The sequence below is a fragment of the Protopterus annectens genome, chromosome 13.part0, assembly GCF_019279795.1.
Source record: "Protopterus annectens isolate FY-2018-M chromosome 13.part0, PAN1.0, whole genome shotgun sequence".
Taxonomy (NCBI): Eukaryota; Metazoa; Chordata; order Ceratodontiformes; family Protopteridae; genus Protopterus; species Protopterus annectens.
This window is the reverse complement of record NC_056747.1, coordinates 1,363,001,726-1,363,023,852: the sequence shown is the minus strand read 5'-3', so window position 1 is coordinate 1,363,023,852 and position 22,127 is coordinate 1,363,001,726. Positions and strand designations below refer to the sequence as shown.

At 44.7% G+C, this 22,127-nt stretch overlaps 1 protein-coding gene across 1 annotated transcript in view; it reads left to right on the top strand.

The window, feature by feature from the left end:
* Positions 1 to 22,127, top strand: part of LOC122788070 — a gene marked incomplete in the record, with an annotated part of 451,975 nt that overhangs the window by 175,855 nt on the left and 253,993 nt on the right. Inside the window, 2 exon segments of the mRNA XM_044054992.1 lie at positions 9,878 to 10,049; positions 18,739 to 18,878. Of these exon segments, the coding sequence (XP_043910927.1) occupies positions 9,878 to 10,049; positions 18,739 to 18,878 (312 nt within the window).

The following is a 22,127-nucleotide window of genomic DNA, read 5'->3' as shown; positions in this document are numbered from 1 at the left end:
AACAGAGGCATTGATCCTTACACAGCTCCAATCGCTTCAGTCCTGGAGTTTTTGTCTAAGCTTTTCCATCAGGGTTCCACATCAGCAACCATCAAAGTTCAGCTGGCAGCGATCTCTAATTTTCATGTAGTGAATGAGCCTAGTCTCATGGCGCATAGACTATGCAAGGCGTTCCTGAAGGGTACTCTGTTGCTCCGTCCCCCGGTGTCCGAACTTATCATGCCCTGCGATCTCAAATTTGATGTTATGTGATCCTATCTCGCCTACATTCTGTACTGATGGGTTCGGAGCCGATCCTCTGCTCTGACTCTGCACGCTATACTATAGAGCGAAGTCTCTAATTGGCTGAGCTATTCTATATCCCAAGATGCACCACCACCAATTCCCCAGATCTCGTTTGCCGCTTACAAAGCAAGACGTGGTCTCGAGCTTGGCTGAGCTAAGTGCTTTCTTTATAAGATTTTTTTCTGTCAGGAAATTTCTTGAATTTAACCAAAAGCTGTTTTAACTGCTATTGTTGTGTATGAGTGAACTTTTCTGAATATTTTTTGTAGTAAAATTGTTCGTTTTGTCAGGGTAAGGTTTCCGTTTAAGTTAGAGGGGCCTTCCCCTCATGTGTGAGTGAGCCTTTTTGTGTGCGTTTAGTGAAGGTCAAGTACCCGTTTCAGTTAGAGGGTTCTTGGCTCTCCTGTTGTGTGACCTTTTATTAATTTTACTGTAAAGTGAAATTGTTCTGGATTAGGTACTTTCTCCCTGTATTTTTTTCCAACTGTTGGCATTATGTCAAAAGAGCACAGACCCTCAGGGTTTAAAAAATGCACAAGATGCAGCTACAAGATGTCCATAACGGACGATCACTCCCTATGCGTGTACTGTTTAGGACCCAAACACCTTCAGGAGTCTTGTAGTGTGTATCACGCTTTTTCCTCTCGAGTCCTCCAAGAGAGGAAAAATAAATTGATTCTAAAAGGACTTATTAAACCATCTTTTGAAGAGGCCTTGTCTTCCTCTTCTTCTCCAGCTAAGAAAAAGAAATAGTCGGCTCCGACCAGTCCGTTGGAACCGACCACCAAGAAATCTCGGCAGGCTTCTCCATCGGCTCCACGGACTTCGGAGCCGAGGGCGGAACGGTCTGCCTCGATGCCTCCAGCCTCGACTCCTCTGGCTTCGGAGCCGATGGCTGGAGCTTCGAGAGGTGGGTCACCTTCATCGGCTCCGCTGATTTCGGAGCCGATGAGGTTGTTCGCTCAGACTCTTCCCCTTCGGCGCCGAAGTCCTCTTCGGCACCGAGGGAAATTACAATGGAGTCTCCTTCGGCACCGATTTTGATCGAGACAATTCGGAGCCGGTCCCCTAGTCCTTCGGAGCCGGTGGAGAAGTCTAGTCGGACCCGTTCGAACTCCTCCCGGTCTTCCAAGATGTCGGATTCGGACATTGACAGGGTGCTCCAAAGGCTGTTTCAGTCTCCAGTCTTCCAAAAGCTAGTTTCGGCTCCAGCCCAGTCGGCTTCGGAGCTGATGGTCCACCCTTTAGCCTTGGTTCCTCCTCCAACAGCCTCTGCACCGTTGGAGTCGATGCTGGTGGAGCCGATGGAGGTGTCTGGGTCGGCTCCGACCCATACTCCTACTCCGGCCTTCGGGTCTGAGTTCGGTACACGGACCTCCTCGGTCGGCCCCGGGGGTGACGCTTCGGGACTGATGTTTTCCGTTCCAAGCCTCTCTTGGTGCGTCGGCTGCAGGAGTGCCGCCTGCTGTTATGGCTTTGGGGGTCGGACCTTCCCAGGATTCTGGGGGTCCGGCCTTTAGAGCCATGAGGAGTGCTTTGGCCAAATCTTCTTTGGCTACCTCCACTGTCTCCCCGGCACCTTCCCTAGGCACGGAGACTGGATCCTTTGTAGTTCCCCTGTCTCAAGACAGCGGAGCCCTGGGGCCTGAGGTCACCCCCACTGGGGGTCCCCCTCTTCCTGGAGGTCCCTCTGAAAAGTCTTCGGAGGAACCCCCAAGAAAAAAACAGTGCAAGAGGAAGCACGTCGACTCTCCTGGCGAGTCTATCACCTCCGACACCGATCTTGATGATGCGGAAGGGTCCCCCAAGTCGTCCTCTGATGATGTCTCCTTTGTGGACATCCTGGAAGTCCTCAAACAACGAGGCGGCTGGCAGACCAAACCCCCTTCCTCTGACGAGTCTGTGTTCCTCAAGGCCTTCGGGGCTCAGCCCTCCACCTCCTGGGTGTCTCCGCCCTTCGATGAGCTCCTAGATTTGATCTCTCGAAGGGCATGGGAACATCCAGATTCTGTGGAACCGGTGCCTGCTCGCCCTAACAAATTTTTGTCAGCGCCCCCAGAAAAGGAATTTCTCACCAAGGGTGTGGCTGTAGATGCTATGGTGGTGGCATCTGCTACCCAGCAAGATGTGGCAGAGGCTTCGACATCTGTCCATCCTCCTAATAAGGAGTCTAGGAACATGGACCGGTACGGGAAGCGCACCCTTACTTCAGCAGCCTTTACATTAAGGTCTCTGAATTACCTCACGCACTTCACTAGACTGCAGAGGGACCTGATCAAGGAACTCTCGGATACCCTCTCTGGTAACCTACCTGAGCAGTTGGCCCAGACGGTTAGCTCTCAGTTGGCTACCCTATCGTCGATATCGAACTCGTCCATGAGGCTCATTTCGTATGCGGCCGAGGGGGCGAGTAGAGCGGCGGGTACGGGTGTTGCTCTACGGAGACAAGCCTGGCTCCGCCTGTGTCATTTTGCGGAGGCCTTCAAGTCTTCCTTTGCCGACGCTCCCTTTGATGGGTCCTCTTTGTTTGGACCCAAGGTAAAGGACACCTTGACCCGCTGTGAACAAGAGGGTAAGACTTTGACTGCCGTAGGGGCACGGTTTTCCTCTCCCTTTCAGCCTTATCCCAAGGCTAAAAGAGGAGGGAAAATATGGTTCCGTAAATCTCAGAAGAATTACCCCTCACAGCAGGATGATCCCCCTTCTAGAGGCAGAGGAGGGGGAAATGTTTCAGGAAGACGCCGTCCCAGAGGCGGCAGAGGCCCTCGCAACACTGGAGACTGCGAGTCCTTTCGTGGCTCTTCAACCTCTCAGCATCCCTGAAGGATTGCCCGACTGCGCAGCTCCGGAGCCAGTCGGGGGTCGTTTTTCGAGGCACCTAAAGGCCTGGGAGAGTATCACTCAGGACCGATGGGTGCTCCGAATCATCGCCGGAGGTTACGTCATCCCCTTTTCACACACACCCCCTCCATCCAGGAAAATCCCGGACCCGCCACCCAGTCAACGGGATATTGCAGCCATCGAAATTTCAAAGCTGCTTCAAAAAGGAGTCATCCAACCGGTCCCCGTAGACCAGACCGGATTATGGACTTACTCTAGATTCTTTTTGGTGCCAAAAAAGACTGGGGACTTGAGGCCCATTTTGGATCTCAGCAACCTGAATCGATCAGTCAAGAAGTCCAAGTTCTGGATGGTCACCTTACAATCCATTCTCCCGCTACTGGAGAAAAGGTGTTTGGATGTGCTCCATAGATCTCAAGGACGCCTATTACCACATTCAGGTAAATCAGGCGTCCAGGAGACATCTGCGCTTCAGCCTGGGAGACAGTCATTTCCAGTTCTGCGCACTGCCCTTTGGTCTCACCACAGCCCCCAGGGTGTTCACCAAATGTTTGGCGGTGGTGACTGCTCACCTGAGGAGTCTAGGATTCCAGGTGTTTCCGTATCTAGACGACTGGCTCCTAACTGCCACTTCCAGGCATCTACTATTACAGAACCTAGCAGTCACTATATCTCTAGGAACCTCCCTAGGAATCACCTTCAATTGGGCAAAGTCTGTGTTGCTGCCATCTCAGCATATATGGTTTATCGGGGTAGAGATAGACTCAAGGCAAATGCGGGTCTGTCTTCCTACAGAGAGAATAGAAACATTACAATCTCAAGTCCGAGCATTGCTCCTCAAACGCCGAGCCCCAGCAAGGATGGTCCTACAACTGTTGGGTTCCATGTCGGCCACCGTTCTCCTGGTCCCCTTAGCAAGATTACACATGAGGATTCTCCAGTGGCTCCTGTCGGTCCAGTGGTCGTATCAGGAGCTTCCTCTCAGTCACCAAATTATAATCACGGAGACATGCAAACAGGACCTCCGTTGGTGGCTTACCTCCACCAACCTGGATCAGGGGCGACCCTTCGTTCCTTCTCCTCCTCCAGTGGCCACTTTGACTATGGACGCCTCCCAGACGGGGTGGGGGGGTACATTACCTGGGCAGGTCAGTTCAAGGCAAGTGGCATCCCGACGAGAGTTCCCTACACATCAACATACTGGAAATGAGGGCAGTGCTTCTATCGCTTCAAGCACTACACAACTACCTCCCCCAAGGTATGATTGCCGTTCAGTCCGACAACATGTCAGTAGTCTGGTATCTGAACAAGCAGGGAGGGACCAGGTCCTACCCTCTTTGCAGAGAGGCCATGAGAGTATGGAAGTGGGCTGTTGCAACCAACCATTTCTTGGTAGCAACACACATTCTGGGGAGATTCAATGTGATAGCCGACAGACTGAGCAGAACTATTCTCTCCCCGCACGAGTGGTCTCTGAACGACAGAGTAGCATCTCAGATCTTCAGAAGATGGGGAACTCCTTGTTGCGACCTCTTTGCAACTCCCCTCAACACAAAATGTCTACAGTTCTTTTCTCTTACCCCGGTTCCGGGGGGGTTTCCCAAGGATGCCCTAGTCCAAGCTTGGCCCACCGGCTTACTATACGCCTTTCCACTGGTTCCCCTTCTCCCCAGGGTGATCCAGAAGGCGATTCACTTGCAGTGCAAGATGATTTTAGTTGCCCCATACTGGCCTTGTCAAGTCTGGCTGCCATTTCTTCGGAAATACGCACTGGACGGTTCATGGTTCCTGGACCAGGTTCCAGATCTCTTGATCCACCAGTCGGGACGGCTTCACCAGTCCCTTCACTCTCTGAAGTTAACAGCTTGGCTCCTCCACTTCCGACTATAGTCAGGAACCAGGTTTTGGGCTCAGAAGTTATACATATCTTGTTCTCGGCCCACAAGAATTCGATTAAGAAGATGTATAATAGTAAATGGAAGAGATTCGCCATTTGGGCCCAACTCCGGGGATTAGATCCCATTACTGCCCCGGTGGCGGATGTTTTGAAATTCTTAGCTTCCCTATTCAATCAAGGTTCTTCGGTCTCTACCATTAAGGTTCAATTAGCAGCTATTTCGAATTTTCATGAAAGTATAGACTCACCTTTGATGAGCAATAAGTTGTGTAAAGCCTTCATGAAAGGTGCTGGGCTGCTACGTCCTCCAGTTTTTCATCCTGCTCCGCCATGGGATCTCAATTTCGTATTAGGTTCCTTGACCTCTTCCCCCTTCGAACCGGCAGCAACTTCTGACTTGAAATTTCTTTCCTGGAAAACTGCTTTTTTTGGTGACAATTACATCAGCCAGAAGAGTTTCGGAACTTAAAGCCCTATGTGTCAAACCGCCGTACCTGGTTTTTCACAAGGATGGAGTATCCCTTAGGCCTAATCCATCTTTTGTTCCCAAAGTTTGTTCTAGTTTCTGTCTTCAACAGTCTTTGGAACTTCCAGTTTTCTTCCCCAATTACTTAGAGCAGAATATATCTTTCATTCATTGGATGTCCACAGACAATTGCGTTTCTACTTAGATAGGACGCACCAAACACGAAAAACAGATCAGTTATTTGTGTCCTTTTCAGACAATAAATTGGGCAAAGCCGTCACGAAGGTCACTATTGCCAAGTGGATCAGAGACTGCATCTGTCATATTTATTTTCTTTCTAATAGAGAGCTTACAAACCACTGTAAAAGCTCATTCTACAAGGGCTATGGCTACTTCACAACAGCCTTTCATTCCAAGCTTGCCATTAGTGACATTTGTGCTGCGGCTACCTGGTCCTCTCCTCACACCTTTATTTCTCATTACAAATTGGATGTGGCATCTCGGGGGCGAGCTTCCTTCGGTTCCACAGTTCTCAGGAGTGTTTTCCAGTGAGCCACCCAGGAATCAGGTGCTAGGGACGCTGTCCCATCAGTACAGAATGTAGGCGAGATAGGATCACATAACATCTTTTAGTTATGTACTTACCATAACTTTAGATGTTTGGGATCCATCTCGCCTACATTCCTAATACCCACCCTCCTTCCCCCTGCCTTGGAGATCAGAAGAGACCGGACGGTTCAAGTTCGACCGTTTCATCTTGAAACATCTGGCAATGTTATATCAGCAGTGCATGTGTGGGTGCATGTGTGCGGACAAACAAGATCTGGGGAATTGGTGGTGGTGCATCCTGGGATATAGAATAGCTCAGCCAATTAGAGACTTCGCTCTATAGTATAGCGTGCTGAGTCGGAGCTGAGGATCGGCTCCGAACCCATCAGTACAGAATGTAGGCAAGATGGATCCCAAACATCTAAAGTTATGGTAAGTACATAACTAAAAGTTCTACGAGCCCTTACTCTACCACCTTTTGAGCCTGCAGCTACATGCGAATTGAAATTCTTGACCTGGAAAACAGCCTTTTTAACAGCAATCACTTCAGCAAGGCGAGTTTCAGAAATTCAAGCCCTCTCTATCAAACCTCCATATTTAGTCTTCCATAAAGACAGGGTCTCTCTTAGAGCAAACCCATCGTTCCTTCCTAAAGTGGCTTCCGTGTCTAACCTAAATCAATCCATTGAGCTGCCTGTTTTCTTTCCCCACTTTTCTAACAAGGCAGAATTTAGATTTCACCAGTTGGATGTACACAGACAATTACGCTTCTATCTACACCGAACAAAAGATATCTGACCAACTTTTTGTTTCCTTTTCGGAAAACCGAATGGGTTCCCCGGTCTCCAGGGTCACCCTGTCTAGATGGATATCTAGTTGTATCTCTCTCGTCTATCAAGCAGGAGGTAAAGATCTGCCATTTCCGGTCTAGGCTTATTCTACTCGGGCTGTTTCTACATCCACAGCCCATCAAGCCAGATAGTCAATGGATGATATATGTGCTGCAGCTACTTGGGCTTCTCCTCACACTTTTGTTTCTCATTACAAATTGGACATGGTTTCCATGGGCAGATCTTCATTTGGCTCCACAGTTCTCAGGAGTATATTCCTATGAGCCACCCAGGATGTAGGTGCTAGGGATGCTGTCCCACAGGTAAGAATGTAGGTGTGATAGGACTACATAACATCAAGAAGTTATGTACTCACCATAACGTTCGATGTATGTAGTCCATCTCGCCTCACATTCTTACTTTTACCCTCCCACCTTACCCCTTCCTGGAGGATTTGGAGGTTAGGTTGTTATCTGCAGAGTTCCCTTGCTTAGCTTATTCTTTGCCTGGATGTGATGTGTGCATGGAGTACAAATGAGTTTCGCAGCAAACTAGATCTGGGGATATGGAGCAGTGCACCATGGGATACCTGCTTAGCCCAGCCAATGAAAGACTTCGAGCTAGTAAAATTGGCAGAGTCGGAGCCGACATTCGGCTCCGAACCCACGGGTAAGATTGTGAGGCGAGATAGACTACATACATCGAACGTTATGGTGAGTACATAACTTGTTTTTTTGCATAGCATGAATAAATGCTACATTGTTTGCATTTATCATAAATGCACAGTAATGCCATATTGTTTTGCCACCTTCGTGCAATACATTGTAGCACTGACTGTCTTATGCCTGCAACAAACATGCAGCAATATCTTAAACCCAACAGACAAATTATAGCCTTCTTTTAATGACAAATTTACAAGGGGCAACAAAGACTAGGACATAGAAATTAACATAAACAAGCATACATTGTCATTTAAAAACCAAGTGCACTGAGGAAAGGTGCTGCTTTTCATCACTTCTTGCTATAACTTTCCTTTATTTATGTGAATGCCTAAAATGGGCCGAATTCTGCAGTAGATCTTTTCGCTAAACATTTTACTGCACTCTTAACGGCTATAATAATCTGCAGTTATTACTTGAACTTGCTTGCTTTTTCTTTTTAAATCCAAGACCAACGTTTATTTTGGTTAAGACACATTAACCATAACCAACTCACATGCCATTCGGACCCCCCCACCCACCTACCCAAAAAAAAAAAGTGCAGCGACATACGACCTAGCTAGGACCAGTTATTGATAATCAACACGTAACTGCAGAGTGCTAGTGCCTCCCGACTGCATATGAAAAACTGAAAATACACATTACGTACCTTTAGCCTACTATTTACTTATAACAATGAGTTTGACTTATAGGAAGATTGTAAAAATTACTAATTAATCTAAGTTGATTAGCAGAATTACAAAAACAAACAAAAAAAAGATGCACAAATGCAAAGATCTGCCACCAGTGATTTTCCATTTGCCAGAAAACTGTCTGCAGACCAAATATATGAGTCTTAAATCTGTGCATTTTGTGAAAAGCTTGCTTTAATCTAGTTGCGGTCGTTTTTTTTATTCTTTTACCTGTGACTTGTCATCCTGTTTCCTCCTGGTTGGGTCTAGGTCAGGTTTTCTAGAGGGAGACTGGGAGTGCAAGATAGTAAAGATTCAATGGAGAATCAAATTCAAGAAGACACTGACTGGGCGGACACCGCAGGCTGGTCCAGGGAGTGGACTAGTCTAGTGGCTACTTAACTGCTGGTGCTGGGCTGGCTGCTGGTTGGTGCTGCACTTGGTCAATTTGGTTCTGGATGATATACTGCAGACTAGAGAAAGTTAAAAAAAAAAAAAAAAAAAAGTCCCAATATATCCAATGTTCAACCACGAATCAGCGTATGAACGTACACAGACTGTGGTAAACACACTACAGACATTCATCCCAGCCCTCAGCTAAATTCTGACTGCCTGGCAGTCTGCCTCACAAAGCTGATATCATCACACATGCCCCTGCACATGATGACGTCAGTAACAACTTCTAAAAAAAAAAAAAACTGGAAATTCGTCGTGGCACCCCATTATTTTGCTCTCAAAACCCTTAAATACTGAGGAATTTGGTCCAGTTGAAAGATATGAGCAGGACAAGACATATAAACCATGTTATAGAAGACTGAATATAATGACCACACAACTGTTAAGTTTATTGGGTACCACCACTTTCATAACTGGGAGTCACACATGATCTGGGGTGTCTGTACTCTGTTACATGCGTTGTCTAATGCTGAAGAAGCAAATCTGCAAATCCCTTGTCGTTTTCTCCTAGGGGGAGCCTTCAGAAATTTTTGCGGATTTCATCTGTTATCAGTGATGTCAAATCTATGTGTAGTTTATCTGTTCTTTCTAATTGTTTAACAGCAAAGATAGAAGATAGTGTCTGAAGATTTTCTATTTGAGCATAATAAATATGGGATGCAGTCTCAGATGAGTAGTGTTGTCATACTGTTCTTAAGCAAAGATTAGAGTTGCTCCTTCAGTGAACGTTTGTCTTTTAGAAAACATCTGATTACTTAATTCACCCCTTTTATTTCAATGCATCTTGGAGCTTTTACTTCCCGGTTTATATTTTCACTTTTTCCTCTCTGTGCAGCTTACTGGCTTTGACCAGCTGTACTTTAGACGAGTAAACATTGCAGCGTTTGTATTGGTGAGAGTCACTTGCCTGCCTTGACGCGCTTAGTTGACTGTTGCAAACATTCCAGCATTTGTATTGGTGAGAATCGCGTGCCTGCCTTGACGCGTATAGTTGACCATGTGTGCTGTGCTTTTTATTCTTGATGCTGAGTAAGACATCTCATTTGTTCAGAAATGACCTTTGTGATTCTGTGGTGATTGTTAGTAGTAGTTTGCATTGCTTTTTGAGCCCACCTTCCTGTTTAAGTGATGCGTTTTATTTCTTGTAATTCTTTCCCTTTTAGACAAGCTGAGTTGCACTGCTTAATGAAGGCTCTTCAGGGGATAAAAATAAAGAATGTGACTGATGATGACATGCTTCTGGAGGTCACCCCACAGGCTCTGATCCCATCCTCCGAAATCACACCTCTCGAACTCTGTGTCCATTGGAATGAAGAGGGAGAACTGAGCCTTTCGGTGAGTTGGATGCCTGTATCATTTACCAAAAGGACATTTTATTTCCTCTGTGAATTCCATCTTCATTTTCTCACTTTGTACTAGCTGTTTAGAACTTCACTCACTAACTCTACAATTCCAGCTTTTGTGTTAAGGTTTGTGTCACACAAATCATTAACTAGAGTGATTTTAATGTGAGCTTCATGCAGACAGGCGACAGAAACTTTGAACTTGGGTTGTCTGAGTAGAGCAGAATGAAAAAAACAAATGGAGATTCACTTGATCTGTGAAGCGTGGAATAGGAAGATGGAACTCTAGGGAGGGCTGAGGTGGATGACTTATGCAGGTGTATGTGTCTTTACTGCGACAAAGAATTGTGGGTAGAAGCTTGCTGTGCTTAAACTAATCAGGTGACAGTGTGGGACTTCAGACTCAGAAGGGTTTAGTAAATGGAATTGTGGCTCGATTGAGACAGAATTTTGCAGGGGGTACAGAGGAGGAGGAATGGTGTGGGTTGGGTTGTGATGTGTGTGCTGTGAATGATAGTCATGTCGATGGGAGCATTTAGAAACCAAACAGAAAGAGTAGAGCTCTGAAATAAGTTCACAGAAAATAAAAAAGTGAAACTATGACAGGGGTGCTAGAATGGGAAATGCATATTTCAAGCTGGTAACTGATGTTGGGATTGGGGAAGCATTAAAAAACAAAAAAAAACAAACAATGGGGAACCTTGTGTGGAAGATCTAAGATTCCATAGAGTTAGAGTTCAGGCACCTTATAAGAAACATAATGTGAATATCCCACCTAATAACAGGTGGTAGAAATACTTTCTTTAAAAACTTTCCAAACTGTAAATCCACTAATGAAAATAGGGAAGCACAGTCTAGTTCACGTCTAATCTTTTTTATTAAAAACAAACAAGCGATCCAAATAGTTGAAAAAACAGAATAAAATGTAGAATTCACCATTCCATTTATATACCTGTTTTAAACCTGTTTAAAAGCATGGGAGTGGTTTACTAGGGTAGCTGTTTTGTAAAAGACATTTAGGACCATAGGTGATTACTAGGCTAATGGCTCTGGGGCCCTTACAAGCCTAGCCAAGAGTTTATCCCCAGAAAAGAAACCACAATCAGCACCTGTCGCCCCTGTCAATGAGGGACACAGGTGGAACCTCTGGGACAAATTTATGGTTGCCCATCCACTCATCAAGGTTGTGCTTGAAGATGGTCAGTGGTGTACTTTGCTTGATATGTATGGGGAGTCTATTCAGATATGGGGCAGCCTCTGGGAGATGAACCTCTCTCACCAGCAGGTTTTGTTAATCTCACATATTAGATTTAAGCCTTTTGATCGGGTACTATGCGAGTAGTTAAACTTACGGATATGGATTATTTCTAGTAGAGCAGGGTTTGAGAGTGCCTTGTAAGCGAGACACAGGTCACCTCTGAACAATCTGTACGATCTAGAGTAGAGTGATAGTGATTTGAGCCTGTCCACATAGGACAGGTGTTGGAGGCCATGGATTCTCTTTGTGAGGTATTTCTGTTGCCTTTCCCGTTGGTGTAGGTGTTTGGAGAGGTACATACCTAACCGGGGCATTGTACTTAATTATTGGCCTAATGAGGGGAGGAGTACATAGAGGTAATGTTTGTCTTTTCGGCTTTTCCCAGTTAGGGGACGCCACGGCAGAACTCCAGTCCGCTAATGATTGGCAGTAAATTTTTATGGTGCTGAGTTGCCAGCCCGACGCCCAACCTTCAGCGAAGGCACACCCATTCACGCATGTCTTTTGGAGGCCACTCGACCGTGGGGAGGACATGCTGACTCCACACAGAAGACATTCCAGCTAAGAATCAGTACAGAGAGGTAATTACCTTTTTTCTGGATGCAATCCTTTTACTTGTAAGATGAACCAAGTTAGAGGCTTTTCTGACCACTGCTGCCACATGATGGTCAAATGTGACATTGTTGTTAACTTGTGTACCCAGGTCTCTTACCACAGGTTGTGTGCTTAGGGGGTTGCCGCTAATGTGGTAATCAGTAGGGGGTTGTATTTTTGCCGAATGGTATGATGATACTTTTTTTGCATTTAACTTAAGGCCATGACTTTGGCACCAGTCATTTGTTGCTGTGAGACCTTCTTGAAGTGTGTTAATATCATTTGGGGAGTCTATGACCGCTCCCAACTTACAGTCGTCTGCAAACTTGGTCAGCCACAGGCCTTTTGTCTTTGCCTGGACCTCTGAGAAGTAGATGCCAAACAATAGGTGTCCCAGGACAGATCCCTGGAGGACACCACTAGTGACAGGTCTACTGTCAGAGGTAGTGGCACCTATTTTGACCTTGTGGGTTCTATCAGTGAGCCAGTTGGCCACCCACCTAATAAGATGGGGATTTACACCAAGTTCTGTTAGCTTTTTGATGATGACAGAGTGGGGGATTGTGTCAAAGGCTTTGGCCATGTCAAGGTAAGCTGTGTGTACTGACTTTCCCACAGCCATTGCCTTGGTGACCGTCTCAAAGAAGTCAGCCGGGTTCAACAGGCAAGATCTGCCCTTGACTAATCTAAACTAGGTGGGGTCAAGTGTTTGGAGATTGCCTTTGTCCTAGTTTATGAGGTCCATAATAATATGCTCCATGGCCTTACAGATCAGACTTGTCAAGCTAATGGGGCAATAGTTACCAGGGTCAGTAGTGGCACCACCTTTGTGCAAAGGGATGACAGTGGCAGTTCTCCACACTGCTGGAATGAAGCGTGTACTTAGGCTATGGTTGAATAGGGTGCTCGATGGTGAGGCTAGTTCTTGATGGAGATGTTGCAGAATACAGCATGGGATACTATCAGGTCCCATGGAAGCTGTGTTCTTTGCCTTGGATAGGGCCTTTAACACTTTATCTATGGAGATATGAGGTGTGGGGCACGTATCGGGGATGTCGAATGGGCCTTTAGTGGGAGACGGGGGTTGAAGTTTGTGCTGAACCTAAGTCAGCAGGATCAGTGTAAGTGGCACTGTTAAGAACTAATTTGGAACAAACCTGGGCTTTGCCATGGAGGTTTCTGACGTAACTGAAAAAGACTTTGTGGTTAGCCTTTGTTTCAGAGGCTAGTTTCTATTCATAATTGGCTTTGGAGGTTTTCACTAGTGACCTAATTTGCTTGTTGAGGCTAAGGAGGGAGTTTTCCCAGTTGGGAATTTGTGCCTTTTTACCCTTGAACAACAGTTTCTTCCTTTTGTTGTAAAGCCTGTTGATAGAGGATGCCCACCACACAGATTTGTGTTTCCTTGAGGAGCAGGTTTTAGTTCTGTTGAGTATGGCTGAGTCCATGCCGTTGTACAGATGCTTGTATACTGCACTGGCATACTGTTCAGCATATTTGTCTGCATCCTCTGAGGGGGGCGGTGGTGTGAAGCTACTGATACCCTTCCTTAGAAGGTTGTAGTCAGTTTTTGATAAGTTTTTTAGCCTGGTTACAGCTGGGGGGGGTGTTGGACAGGATAGATGCTTCGAATGAGACAGACCGATGGTCTGATCTCACCATTGAAGAACTTGCTATGGGGGTGGTGCAGCGATGGTCTGATCTCACCAGTGAAGAACTTGCTATGGGGGTGGTGCAGCGATGGTCTGATCTCACCAGTGAAGAACTTGCTGTGGGGCGGGTGCAGCGATGGTCTGATCTCACCAGTGAAGAACTTGCTATGGGGGTGGTGCAGCGATGGTCTGATCTCACCAGTGAAGAACTTGCTATGGGGTGGTGCAGCGATGGTCTGATCTCACCAGTGAAGAACTTGCTATGGGGGTGGTGCAGCGATGGTCTGATCTCACCAGTGAAGAACTTGCTATGGGGGTGGTGCAGCGATGGTCTGATCTCACCAGTGAAGAACTTGCTATGGGGGTGGTGCAGCGATGGTCTGATCTCACCAGTGAAGAACTTGCTATGGGGGTGGTGCAGCGATGGTCTGATCTCACCAGTGAAGAACTTGCTATGGGGTGGGGCAGCGATGGTCTGATCTCACCAGTGAAGAACTTGCTATGGGGGTGGTGCAGCGATGGTCTGATCTCACCAGTGAAGAACTTGCTATGGGGGTGGTGCAGCGATGGTCTGATCTCACCAGTGAAGAACTTGCTATGGGGTGGTGCAGCGATGGTCTGATCTCACCAGTGAAGAACTTGCTATGGGGGTGGTGCAGCGATGGTCTGATCTCACCAGTGAAGAACTTGCTATGGGGGTGGTGCAGTATCACCCATGTTGGGGAGAACCAAGTCTAGAATGCTAGTGGGGATGAGACAAGCAGGCCTAGTGCATTAGAAGTGATGAAGTCAAGGAATTATAGGGCGAGTGCATTAGAGCAGGAATAGTTCACCCAGTTTATGGTGGAGTAGTTGAAGTCACCAAGGATCAGGGAGTTGGGGGGTACCTTCATGGACTCAAGTAGGTCCAGGTAGGAGGAGTGGGTATCCTGAGTCATAGAGGGAGGTCTATAGCTGGCTATAACTTGGATGGGTGACTTTCCAGTTGTCAGTTGCACCTGGAGAAGTTCTAGTGCATCATGCTGGCAAACCAGTCTGGAGATGTGCTTGTCTTTAATGAAAATAGAAACTCCACCACTCTTAGACTTCCCAACCTCATTTTGGGGTCGGAATGTGTGGAATGAGGTATAACGTGGTAAGCATGTTTGTTAGCTAAATACCCCTCCCCCATTCACCAGTGTGATGTTTTGACAGTGCTGCTGTACTTCAAGCTGTGCGATTCCAGGATATATTAAACTAAACGTTGAACTAAAAATCATACCATACATTAATAATTACTAAAACTTCCTGAAAGCATTTCACCGTAGTATCAAAAAAGAAAAAGTTAACACAAGTCTCAAAATTCCTTAGAAATCTTTTCCACCAAAATTCAGAAACATTTTTAACGGATTGCTTTCATCTATTAGAACTTATTCAGGTTTGCATGTCAAGTGGGGAAAAGCAACTAAAAATTGGAAGTTAGTTTGTTTTGATAGGGGAAGCATTCATCCTTATGTTTACAAAAGTAGCTTTGAAGGGCATGCCTTTCAACAGTGTTTTTGGACTGCAGTATTTAACATGGTTCATACACAGGAGATTTTTTTTAATCAACCAGCTAATTTCCTAAGCACAAGTGCCTCTCTTCAGAAACAGTCCAGAAGCAATGTCTATGTGACTTGTTCACTCTCACAGTACCCACACGTGGACTGACAGAATCAGTCCTAGCACTAGAAAGTGAAGCTCACTGGCAGTTCTACAGCCTTAAATCCACAATGTTTACATGACAAACTCATTTTAAAAGCAAATCGGCTGCAGTAATGAACATCTTAATATAGATTTCAGATTGCGGAGTCTTTATATGACACGGACAGAATTTCAGTTTTACAGCTTTGTACATTTGCAGTACTAGTCACTTCTGCAGCCCTTTTGGATTCCTGCCTGTAGGTAACCCTATTGGCTAGCCTGACTTCCAGAGCTTTATCTATTTTAGCCGAGGCCCTCCCACCACTACCCAAAGGTATGTGTGATATAAGAGGTTTATTTGACAGAGCCATCTACAGGTCTTTCTTGCCATACAGTATAGCATAGCCATATGTCCTGCATTATTGTCAGTCCTTTAGTAGACCTGCTTCCCAGAGCTGTGCAAGTACCCCATAGCAGATTTGTCATACCTTTTTGTAGTGGTTGTGTAGTTAATCTTAGATTTTGACTCTACTTCTGATTCAGGTTTGACAACCTGATCAGTTATATTGTGCACAGGAAGCAGATTTCCCCATAATGACTTCTACAATCTCTGCTTATTTTGCCTCAGTCCAGAGCGTGAAGGTGGACTTCTGTCCATATTCTGTATTTTTCACCCTGAAGAGACCATCCGATAACAGCTTCAGTCTCTCCAGAATTTGGCAGCCAGAAAAAGGGCACTAGCTTGGTTCAGTGCTTTTGTGGTACTGGCCAAGTCCTGTAGGATCCATCCACCAACAAGTTGTTCCCTGATGAGAGGGCGAACCATTGGGCAGTTGAGGGCACCCAGTTGGATGAGTCTGACTGCAGTCAGGTGCTACCTCAGAATGAGTCTCTGTCAAGGCCTCTTGCCCAGTCTCTCTACAGGCTACTGTAACATCGATGTCCATCTCCTTAAGCAGCATGTGTGCCACACCTCCTGTCTGTCTCCTTAAGCAGCATGTGTGCCACACCTCCTGACACCAAAAGCACTTTGATTTTGGAGGCCTGGATCCTCATTCCAGAAAGAGACACCATGATCCCCAGGGTTTTAGTATGCGAGGAGATTCCTAGAGACTGGATTTGAGGTCTCTCTTCTTCACCCATGATTCATGGCCTCCAAAGCAGGTGTACCTGAAGCCATAAGGCACTAGACACTAAAGATCAAACTGATCCATCCCAGATTGCCTCCCCCATTCACTTGCCAGGCTTCCAATGAAATACTAGCTGAACTGGCTTTCTGGTTTAAGTTTGTTTTTCTTAAAACACAAAAGGCCAAACCTAGTAGTCTGGGGTGGCTTCTGAAAACAGATGGGTGCAATCTCCACCTGAAAATTCTGTTTCTCACTAGTCAGACATGGATAAACTGGCTTAGGTGGACCAAATGCATTATGTTCCCTCCATTGCTGTGTGTCTTGGGAGATTTATTTACAAATGCTTCTATAAATCCAGACTCCCCCCAACCCTTCTCCAAAGAAGCCTTACGTTTTTTGTAGGGTCAGACATTCCTGCAAACTTCTTTATAAAAATGCTTTGGCTGATCTGACTATGGTGTCCCTGGATTCCAGCTGTGAAGGTTTAGCTCCATCCAGGAAGACGATTCCTAGTAGCAGGGAGAGCAAAATACTCAAATATTGGGGGGGGGGGGGTATGTGTGCACTTCTCCTACCCTGTCTTTCAGAGTCTTGAACTGACAGTCCTACTTGCTTTCCAAGCAACAATCTCTGGATACGATGAGTTGAGGGCTGATGTGGGGGAGGGGTGTAAGATAAAGATCAGAAATAGGTAATGCATGTTTTTCATCTCTCATCAAGTTGCCATGCACTCAAAAAAAAAAAAACATATGGATGTGTTGCAATGGATGCATTGTGCATAGTGATGGCTACATGGTCTGTTACTCTTGGACATGCCTGTTCCTGATCTCATAAAGGAGGAGCTCATTAGCATATCTCTGGGCATGGATGTCCTGTTTAGACCCCCCTGCTCAAGGAATTTTCAAGAAACCACAGGAAAAGGGTAAGACCTGTATAGTCTGTAAAGCAATGTTTTTAGGCTCTATCTCTAAAGTTCAGCAGGAATTACCCAGCCAAAACATAGCTTTTCCACTCTAACCAGGACTGAGGCAGGCCTGGCAGAGGGAACAAGGGGTAAATCCAAGAGAGAATGGCAAGTAAACTCGAGAAGTCTGTGGGCTCTCGGGTCCGAAAATCCTCAGAGGGATCACCATGACTCAACAGGGTAAAATAGTGACCTAGGTGCAGAGCCCAGTGGGTCAGCAACAGATAGCTATCATTAGAATGTGCAGGTAATTCTTCATCACGACTTCTGCCGCGTACTGTTGCTGAACCAGTATTTTACTTATCACACTGTGTGGATTGACATTTAATGCATATAGTTTGTTATTCCCTTTTATGGAATAGTGCTGTCTACCCAAGGTCAACATGCAGTTTACACGCTCAACTCTTCATCAAATGCTGCTTTGCCTCTTCAGAGAGCAGCCCAAGATTCCAAAGATGAGATCTTCCTTAACAAGGCAATAATATTCCACACACGCAGTCAATCCCCTTTATAATTTTTTTAATAAGTTCAATTATGAATTAGTTTGGTGTTGCTACAAAATATTTGTGGAAAGGTAGTCCTTATCTCTGGTCTTGTCACCCTATTAGCTGATAGCTCTTGAAAGAGAGTGTCTGTATTTGCTACCTTGCCTGGCACTATTAGAGACTAACCTAAGGCAAACATGCTACTTTGATGGATCAGGGTGTTGGGGTCCTTATGTCATTGCTGCTACAACATAAAAAACAGAATTATTGTTTCAAGTGCTTTAGAGGTAGGGAGATGTTCTAGTTTTTGGTTGTTAGTCATCATCTGTGTTCCACTGAATGACAGCACAATCGAGTCAGAAAGCAGAATCTGTTCAGCATAAAGCTTTGTAAGGGCCATCCCTTTGGGAGGGGCCATACCTGAATGGTAAAGGCTGTAGTGAAGTTGTAAATAGCTTCATACCTGCACTGTTAAGGTGATGACTTCACATTATCATGGTTTTTGGAAGGTCACTTTTGGTGTCAGCACACAGCTTTTATTTTCAAGGGCCATCCCTTTGGGAGGGGCCACACCTGCATGGTAAAGGCTGTAGTGAAGTTATAAATAGCTTCATACCTCCAGTTAACGTCATGACTTCATATTATCATGGTTTTTGGAAGGTCACTTTTGGTGTCAGCACACAGCTTTTATTTTCAAGGGCCATCCCTTTGGGAGGGGCCACACCTGCATGGTAAAGGCTGTGGTGAAGTTATAAATAGCTTCATACGTCCTGTTAAGGTGATGACTTCACATTATCATGGCTTTGGAAGGTCACTTTTGGTCTCAGCACACAGCTTTTATTTTCATTCCTGTATTCTGATTTACAAGGCAGGCATATGAGTAATGTAATAATGCAACATTTTTCAGTATTGAATTGACTTTTCCCTTTCTTTTAGCAAGTTGGAAGTGGGATTTTTAACCTTGATACCATTGTGCAGAAGCCTCTTATTAATTTGAAGAATGCCCTGCTGGAGATCCAACACAGCTATATCAGCCAAGCAGAACTGGTCAGTGAAATCCAGCGGCTTCATGATAAGTGAGTACTGTGATTTGAATCTAAATGAGTACTATGTTCAGAGCATTCTCAGCACTTTTGGAAGTGGGTTAAAGAAAATATAAATTGAGTGTGTCAATGTTAGGATCAGTACTACAATGTTAGGATCAGTACTACTTAAGTTAACATTTTTCTAAATCATAAAGAAGTGTGTGACTCCAAGTTTTTCCACTTAAGAATTCAAGCAATCATGTTTTGTTAGTACTTACACAAGACAGGATAGTTACGTCAACACAGATGCGAGTCGAAAGGTACTCTGGCAGTGTATAGTAACACTTTTTACTTATCTTCTGTTCACTTTTTCTGGCTCGACTTTGTTCAGCTTTCACATTCAAATGAAGCTCCAGTCTTATGTCTGAGATGGTACTGATGCAGGACACACAAGCCATTATATAGATATCAGACGTGAATGATTTATTATTTCTGGTGTAATGATGACTCGGTAAACAAGTATTCTGAGCCATTATTGCAGGTCATGCTGTGTTCTGCATACCGAGTAGAATCAGCACGACACAACGACATGGTGAAAACAGAGGTTAATGCAAAACGTCACAATGTGGCAGTAAAGGCTTTGGAAGCAGTAGATTGGGCGTCTGTGTATAAAAAGGTTGAATTTCTGTTTTTTTTTTTCTTTGTGAAATTGTTGGGCAGTAGCAGCAATGTGTTCAACTGAAGAAATTGCCTACGATTGCCGTTCCACCCTTACGAGTTTTACTGGAGCATTACACTGAATATAGGCCACCACTTTCCTCCATGTTGACAAACAAAAAAAATATTTTCTGCAAAATAACTTGAATTTTTACTTTGGCTGCAATGACTACTCAGTAAAGTTTTGTTCCATTACCGTACAATATACTGAACAGAGGTTCAACATCACACCCTCACAGAGTAAAATGCAAAATGTCAGACTTGGAATGAATGCCTCCGAACCAGTAGATCTTGTGCTTATGTATGAAAGGCCATGTGTCCACTTTATTTTTCGCAATCCTACATTAAATTTTTGGGCAGTAGCCAGTTCGGCTACAAAAACACCCAATCATAGCGGTCAGTCAGGGACAAATCCAGAAATAATTGTAGACTGAGGGGACACTTTTAAAATATTAGTACTAGTAATTTGAAACATTGACCGAATAAGAGAATGTGAATTAATATACAATTTCTGAAGTAAAAGAAATCTGTAACTCCTAATTATGGTCATTATTTTCTTAGCGTAATTCAGCACCTTTTCTTCAAAAGAGACCAGTTTTAGGACAGATTAAAGGGGCAGTGATACAATTTGAGTTAAAGTTGGAGATGTCCCTGGAAGTCGGTGAAATTTTAGAAGTATGGCTTCAGTCTGTGGTATATTTAGTTATGTAATGTTGCAAAAAGATAATGCACGTATAATGATTGTGATGCAATGCCAAGTCAGTAAAGGAATATTCTAGGCCATGATTGTACCTAGCATACTGAGCAAAAGTTCATCACAGCACTTCTAGTTGAAGGCAAGTATAATGCAAAATGTCACCATTTCAATGAACCCCTTTTGAACTAATAATTCTGTTTATGTATAAAGGCTAAATCTTGTCCTCTCTTGCGATTTCCTTGCTAAATATTAAGGCAATAACAGCAGTGTGGTCAGCTGCAAAATGCATCCAAGACAGACATTGTGCTCTTGGAATTTTGAGGAAGCACCATGTGAATTTGTCCCCATCCCTTTAGCTGCATAAAGCCATGGCATTGCAGCCACAGCTTGTTGCATCTAGTTATGTGGGTTATATGCTTGTGGTCAAGGTTTCAGGTTATCCAGTGTTGTGTGGTTGATATTATTATATAATGAGCAACTGAGCGTGAGAGTTTTGCAGTGATTGCATGTATTGGACTATGGTGTTTGGTAAGTATGTGCTTGTACATTTATGTTGTGTACCCAAATAGATCCTGGGAAGGTATAACAGTGCTGCACTTCACACTACCTTTGACTGTGGAATTAGTATATGCAAGTCAGGATGTGTGGCGGGGCTTTAGGATGCAGCGAAGCTTGCCTCCTGCAAAAATACCATGCAAGTGTGAAAATGTACTGGGAAGTGAGAGTAACATGCGATGTCAGATGTTGAGACAGAGTATTTGCGACATGTAGTATCAGATGTTGAGACTGAGTGTATGCGACGAGTGGAGATGTTCATGTGTGTGTTAATAGTGAGTAGTGTGCATGTTGATAGGTGTGTACTAGGCTAATGGCCCTGTGGCCTTTACAAGCCTAGCCCATAGAATTACCCTGGCATTGTGCCATCTGACCTTAATTCCCAGTGCCTCTGTCAAGTAGAGCCACTGAAGTTATCCCCAGGGTGAATTTTCTGTTTCCTATCCACTCATCAAGATTTCTCTTGGAGGGTCCGCTAGATGCTCTGCTTGACATGTATGGAAAGCCTGTTCCATAGCATGGGCAGTCTCTGGGTTATGATATGAACCTGTCCCTCCAGCACATTCTGTTGATTGTGGTAATAATGATGAGGTCTCTGGAGTGTGTGGTGCAGAGGGATTGGCATTTCTTTAGAATTAACATGTCTAACAATGCGTTTGTTAGTAGTGAGTGGTGCGTGGGCTGTGGTTGCACTGCATTGTGTGTACAAATATATTTAGACAGCATGTGGTTGGTAATTCCTTTGCTTAATATGTACACACATTTTTTGTGTGTGTATCATTTCATCGAAAGTAGCTTTGACGGAAGTACACATGTCCAAAAAAAAAACAAAGGACATTTGATTGCAGATACATTTCACTGAAAAGCCATTTTGTCAAAAATCTTCTACACAACATATGCACCACAAAAAAGCGTACCCACATCGTGATATATTCTAACTCCACAGCCACACACCAGTGGAGAAAAGAAAAAAAAAATCCATACAGAATGAATCCGTGCCAGTACACACACAGAAACTTCTACAAATCTGGGGATACATCATGACGACAGTGCCAGTACACAAACATCTACAAATCTGGGGGTACACCATGACATCAGCGCCAGTACACAAACGTCTACAAATCTGGGTGTACACCATGACACTAATTATTACCAAAATCTAAATCATCTCCCCTAATGGCTCATGTGTGTGAAAACACCACCAGAAATAAATTTATAGACTTTTATAATTGTTGACAAATGTACTTTCAATCATTTTAACCTATTGTTTTTTTTTTCCTTTCAATCAAAGCTATCTTCGATTAAATAATACACATTCATATATTTAACAT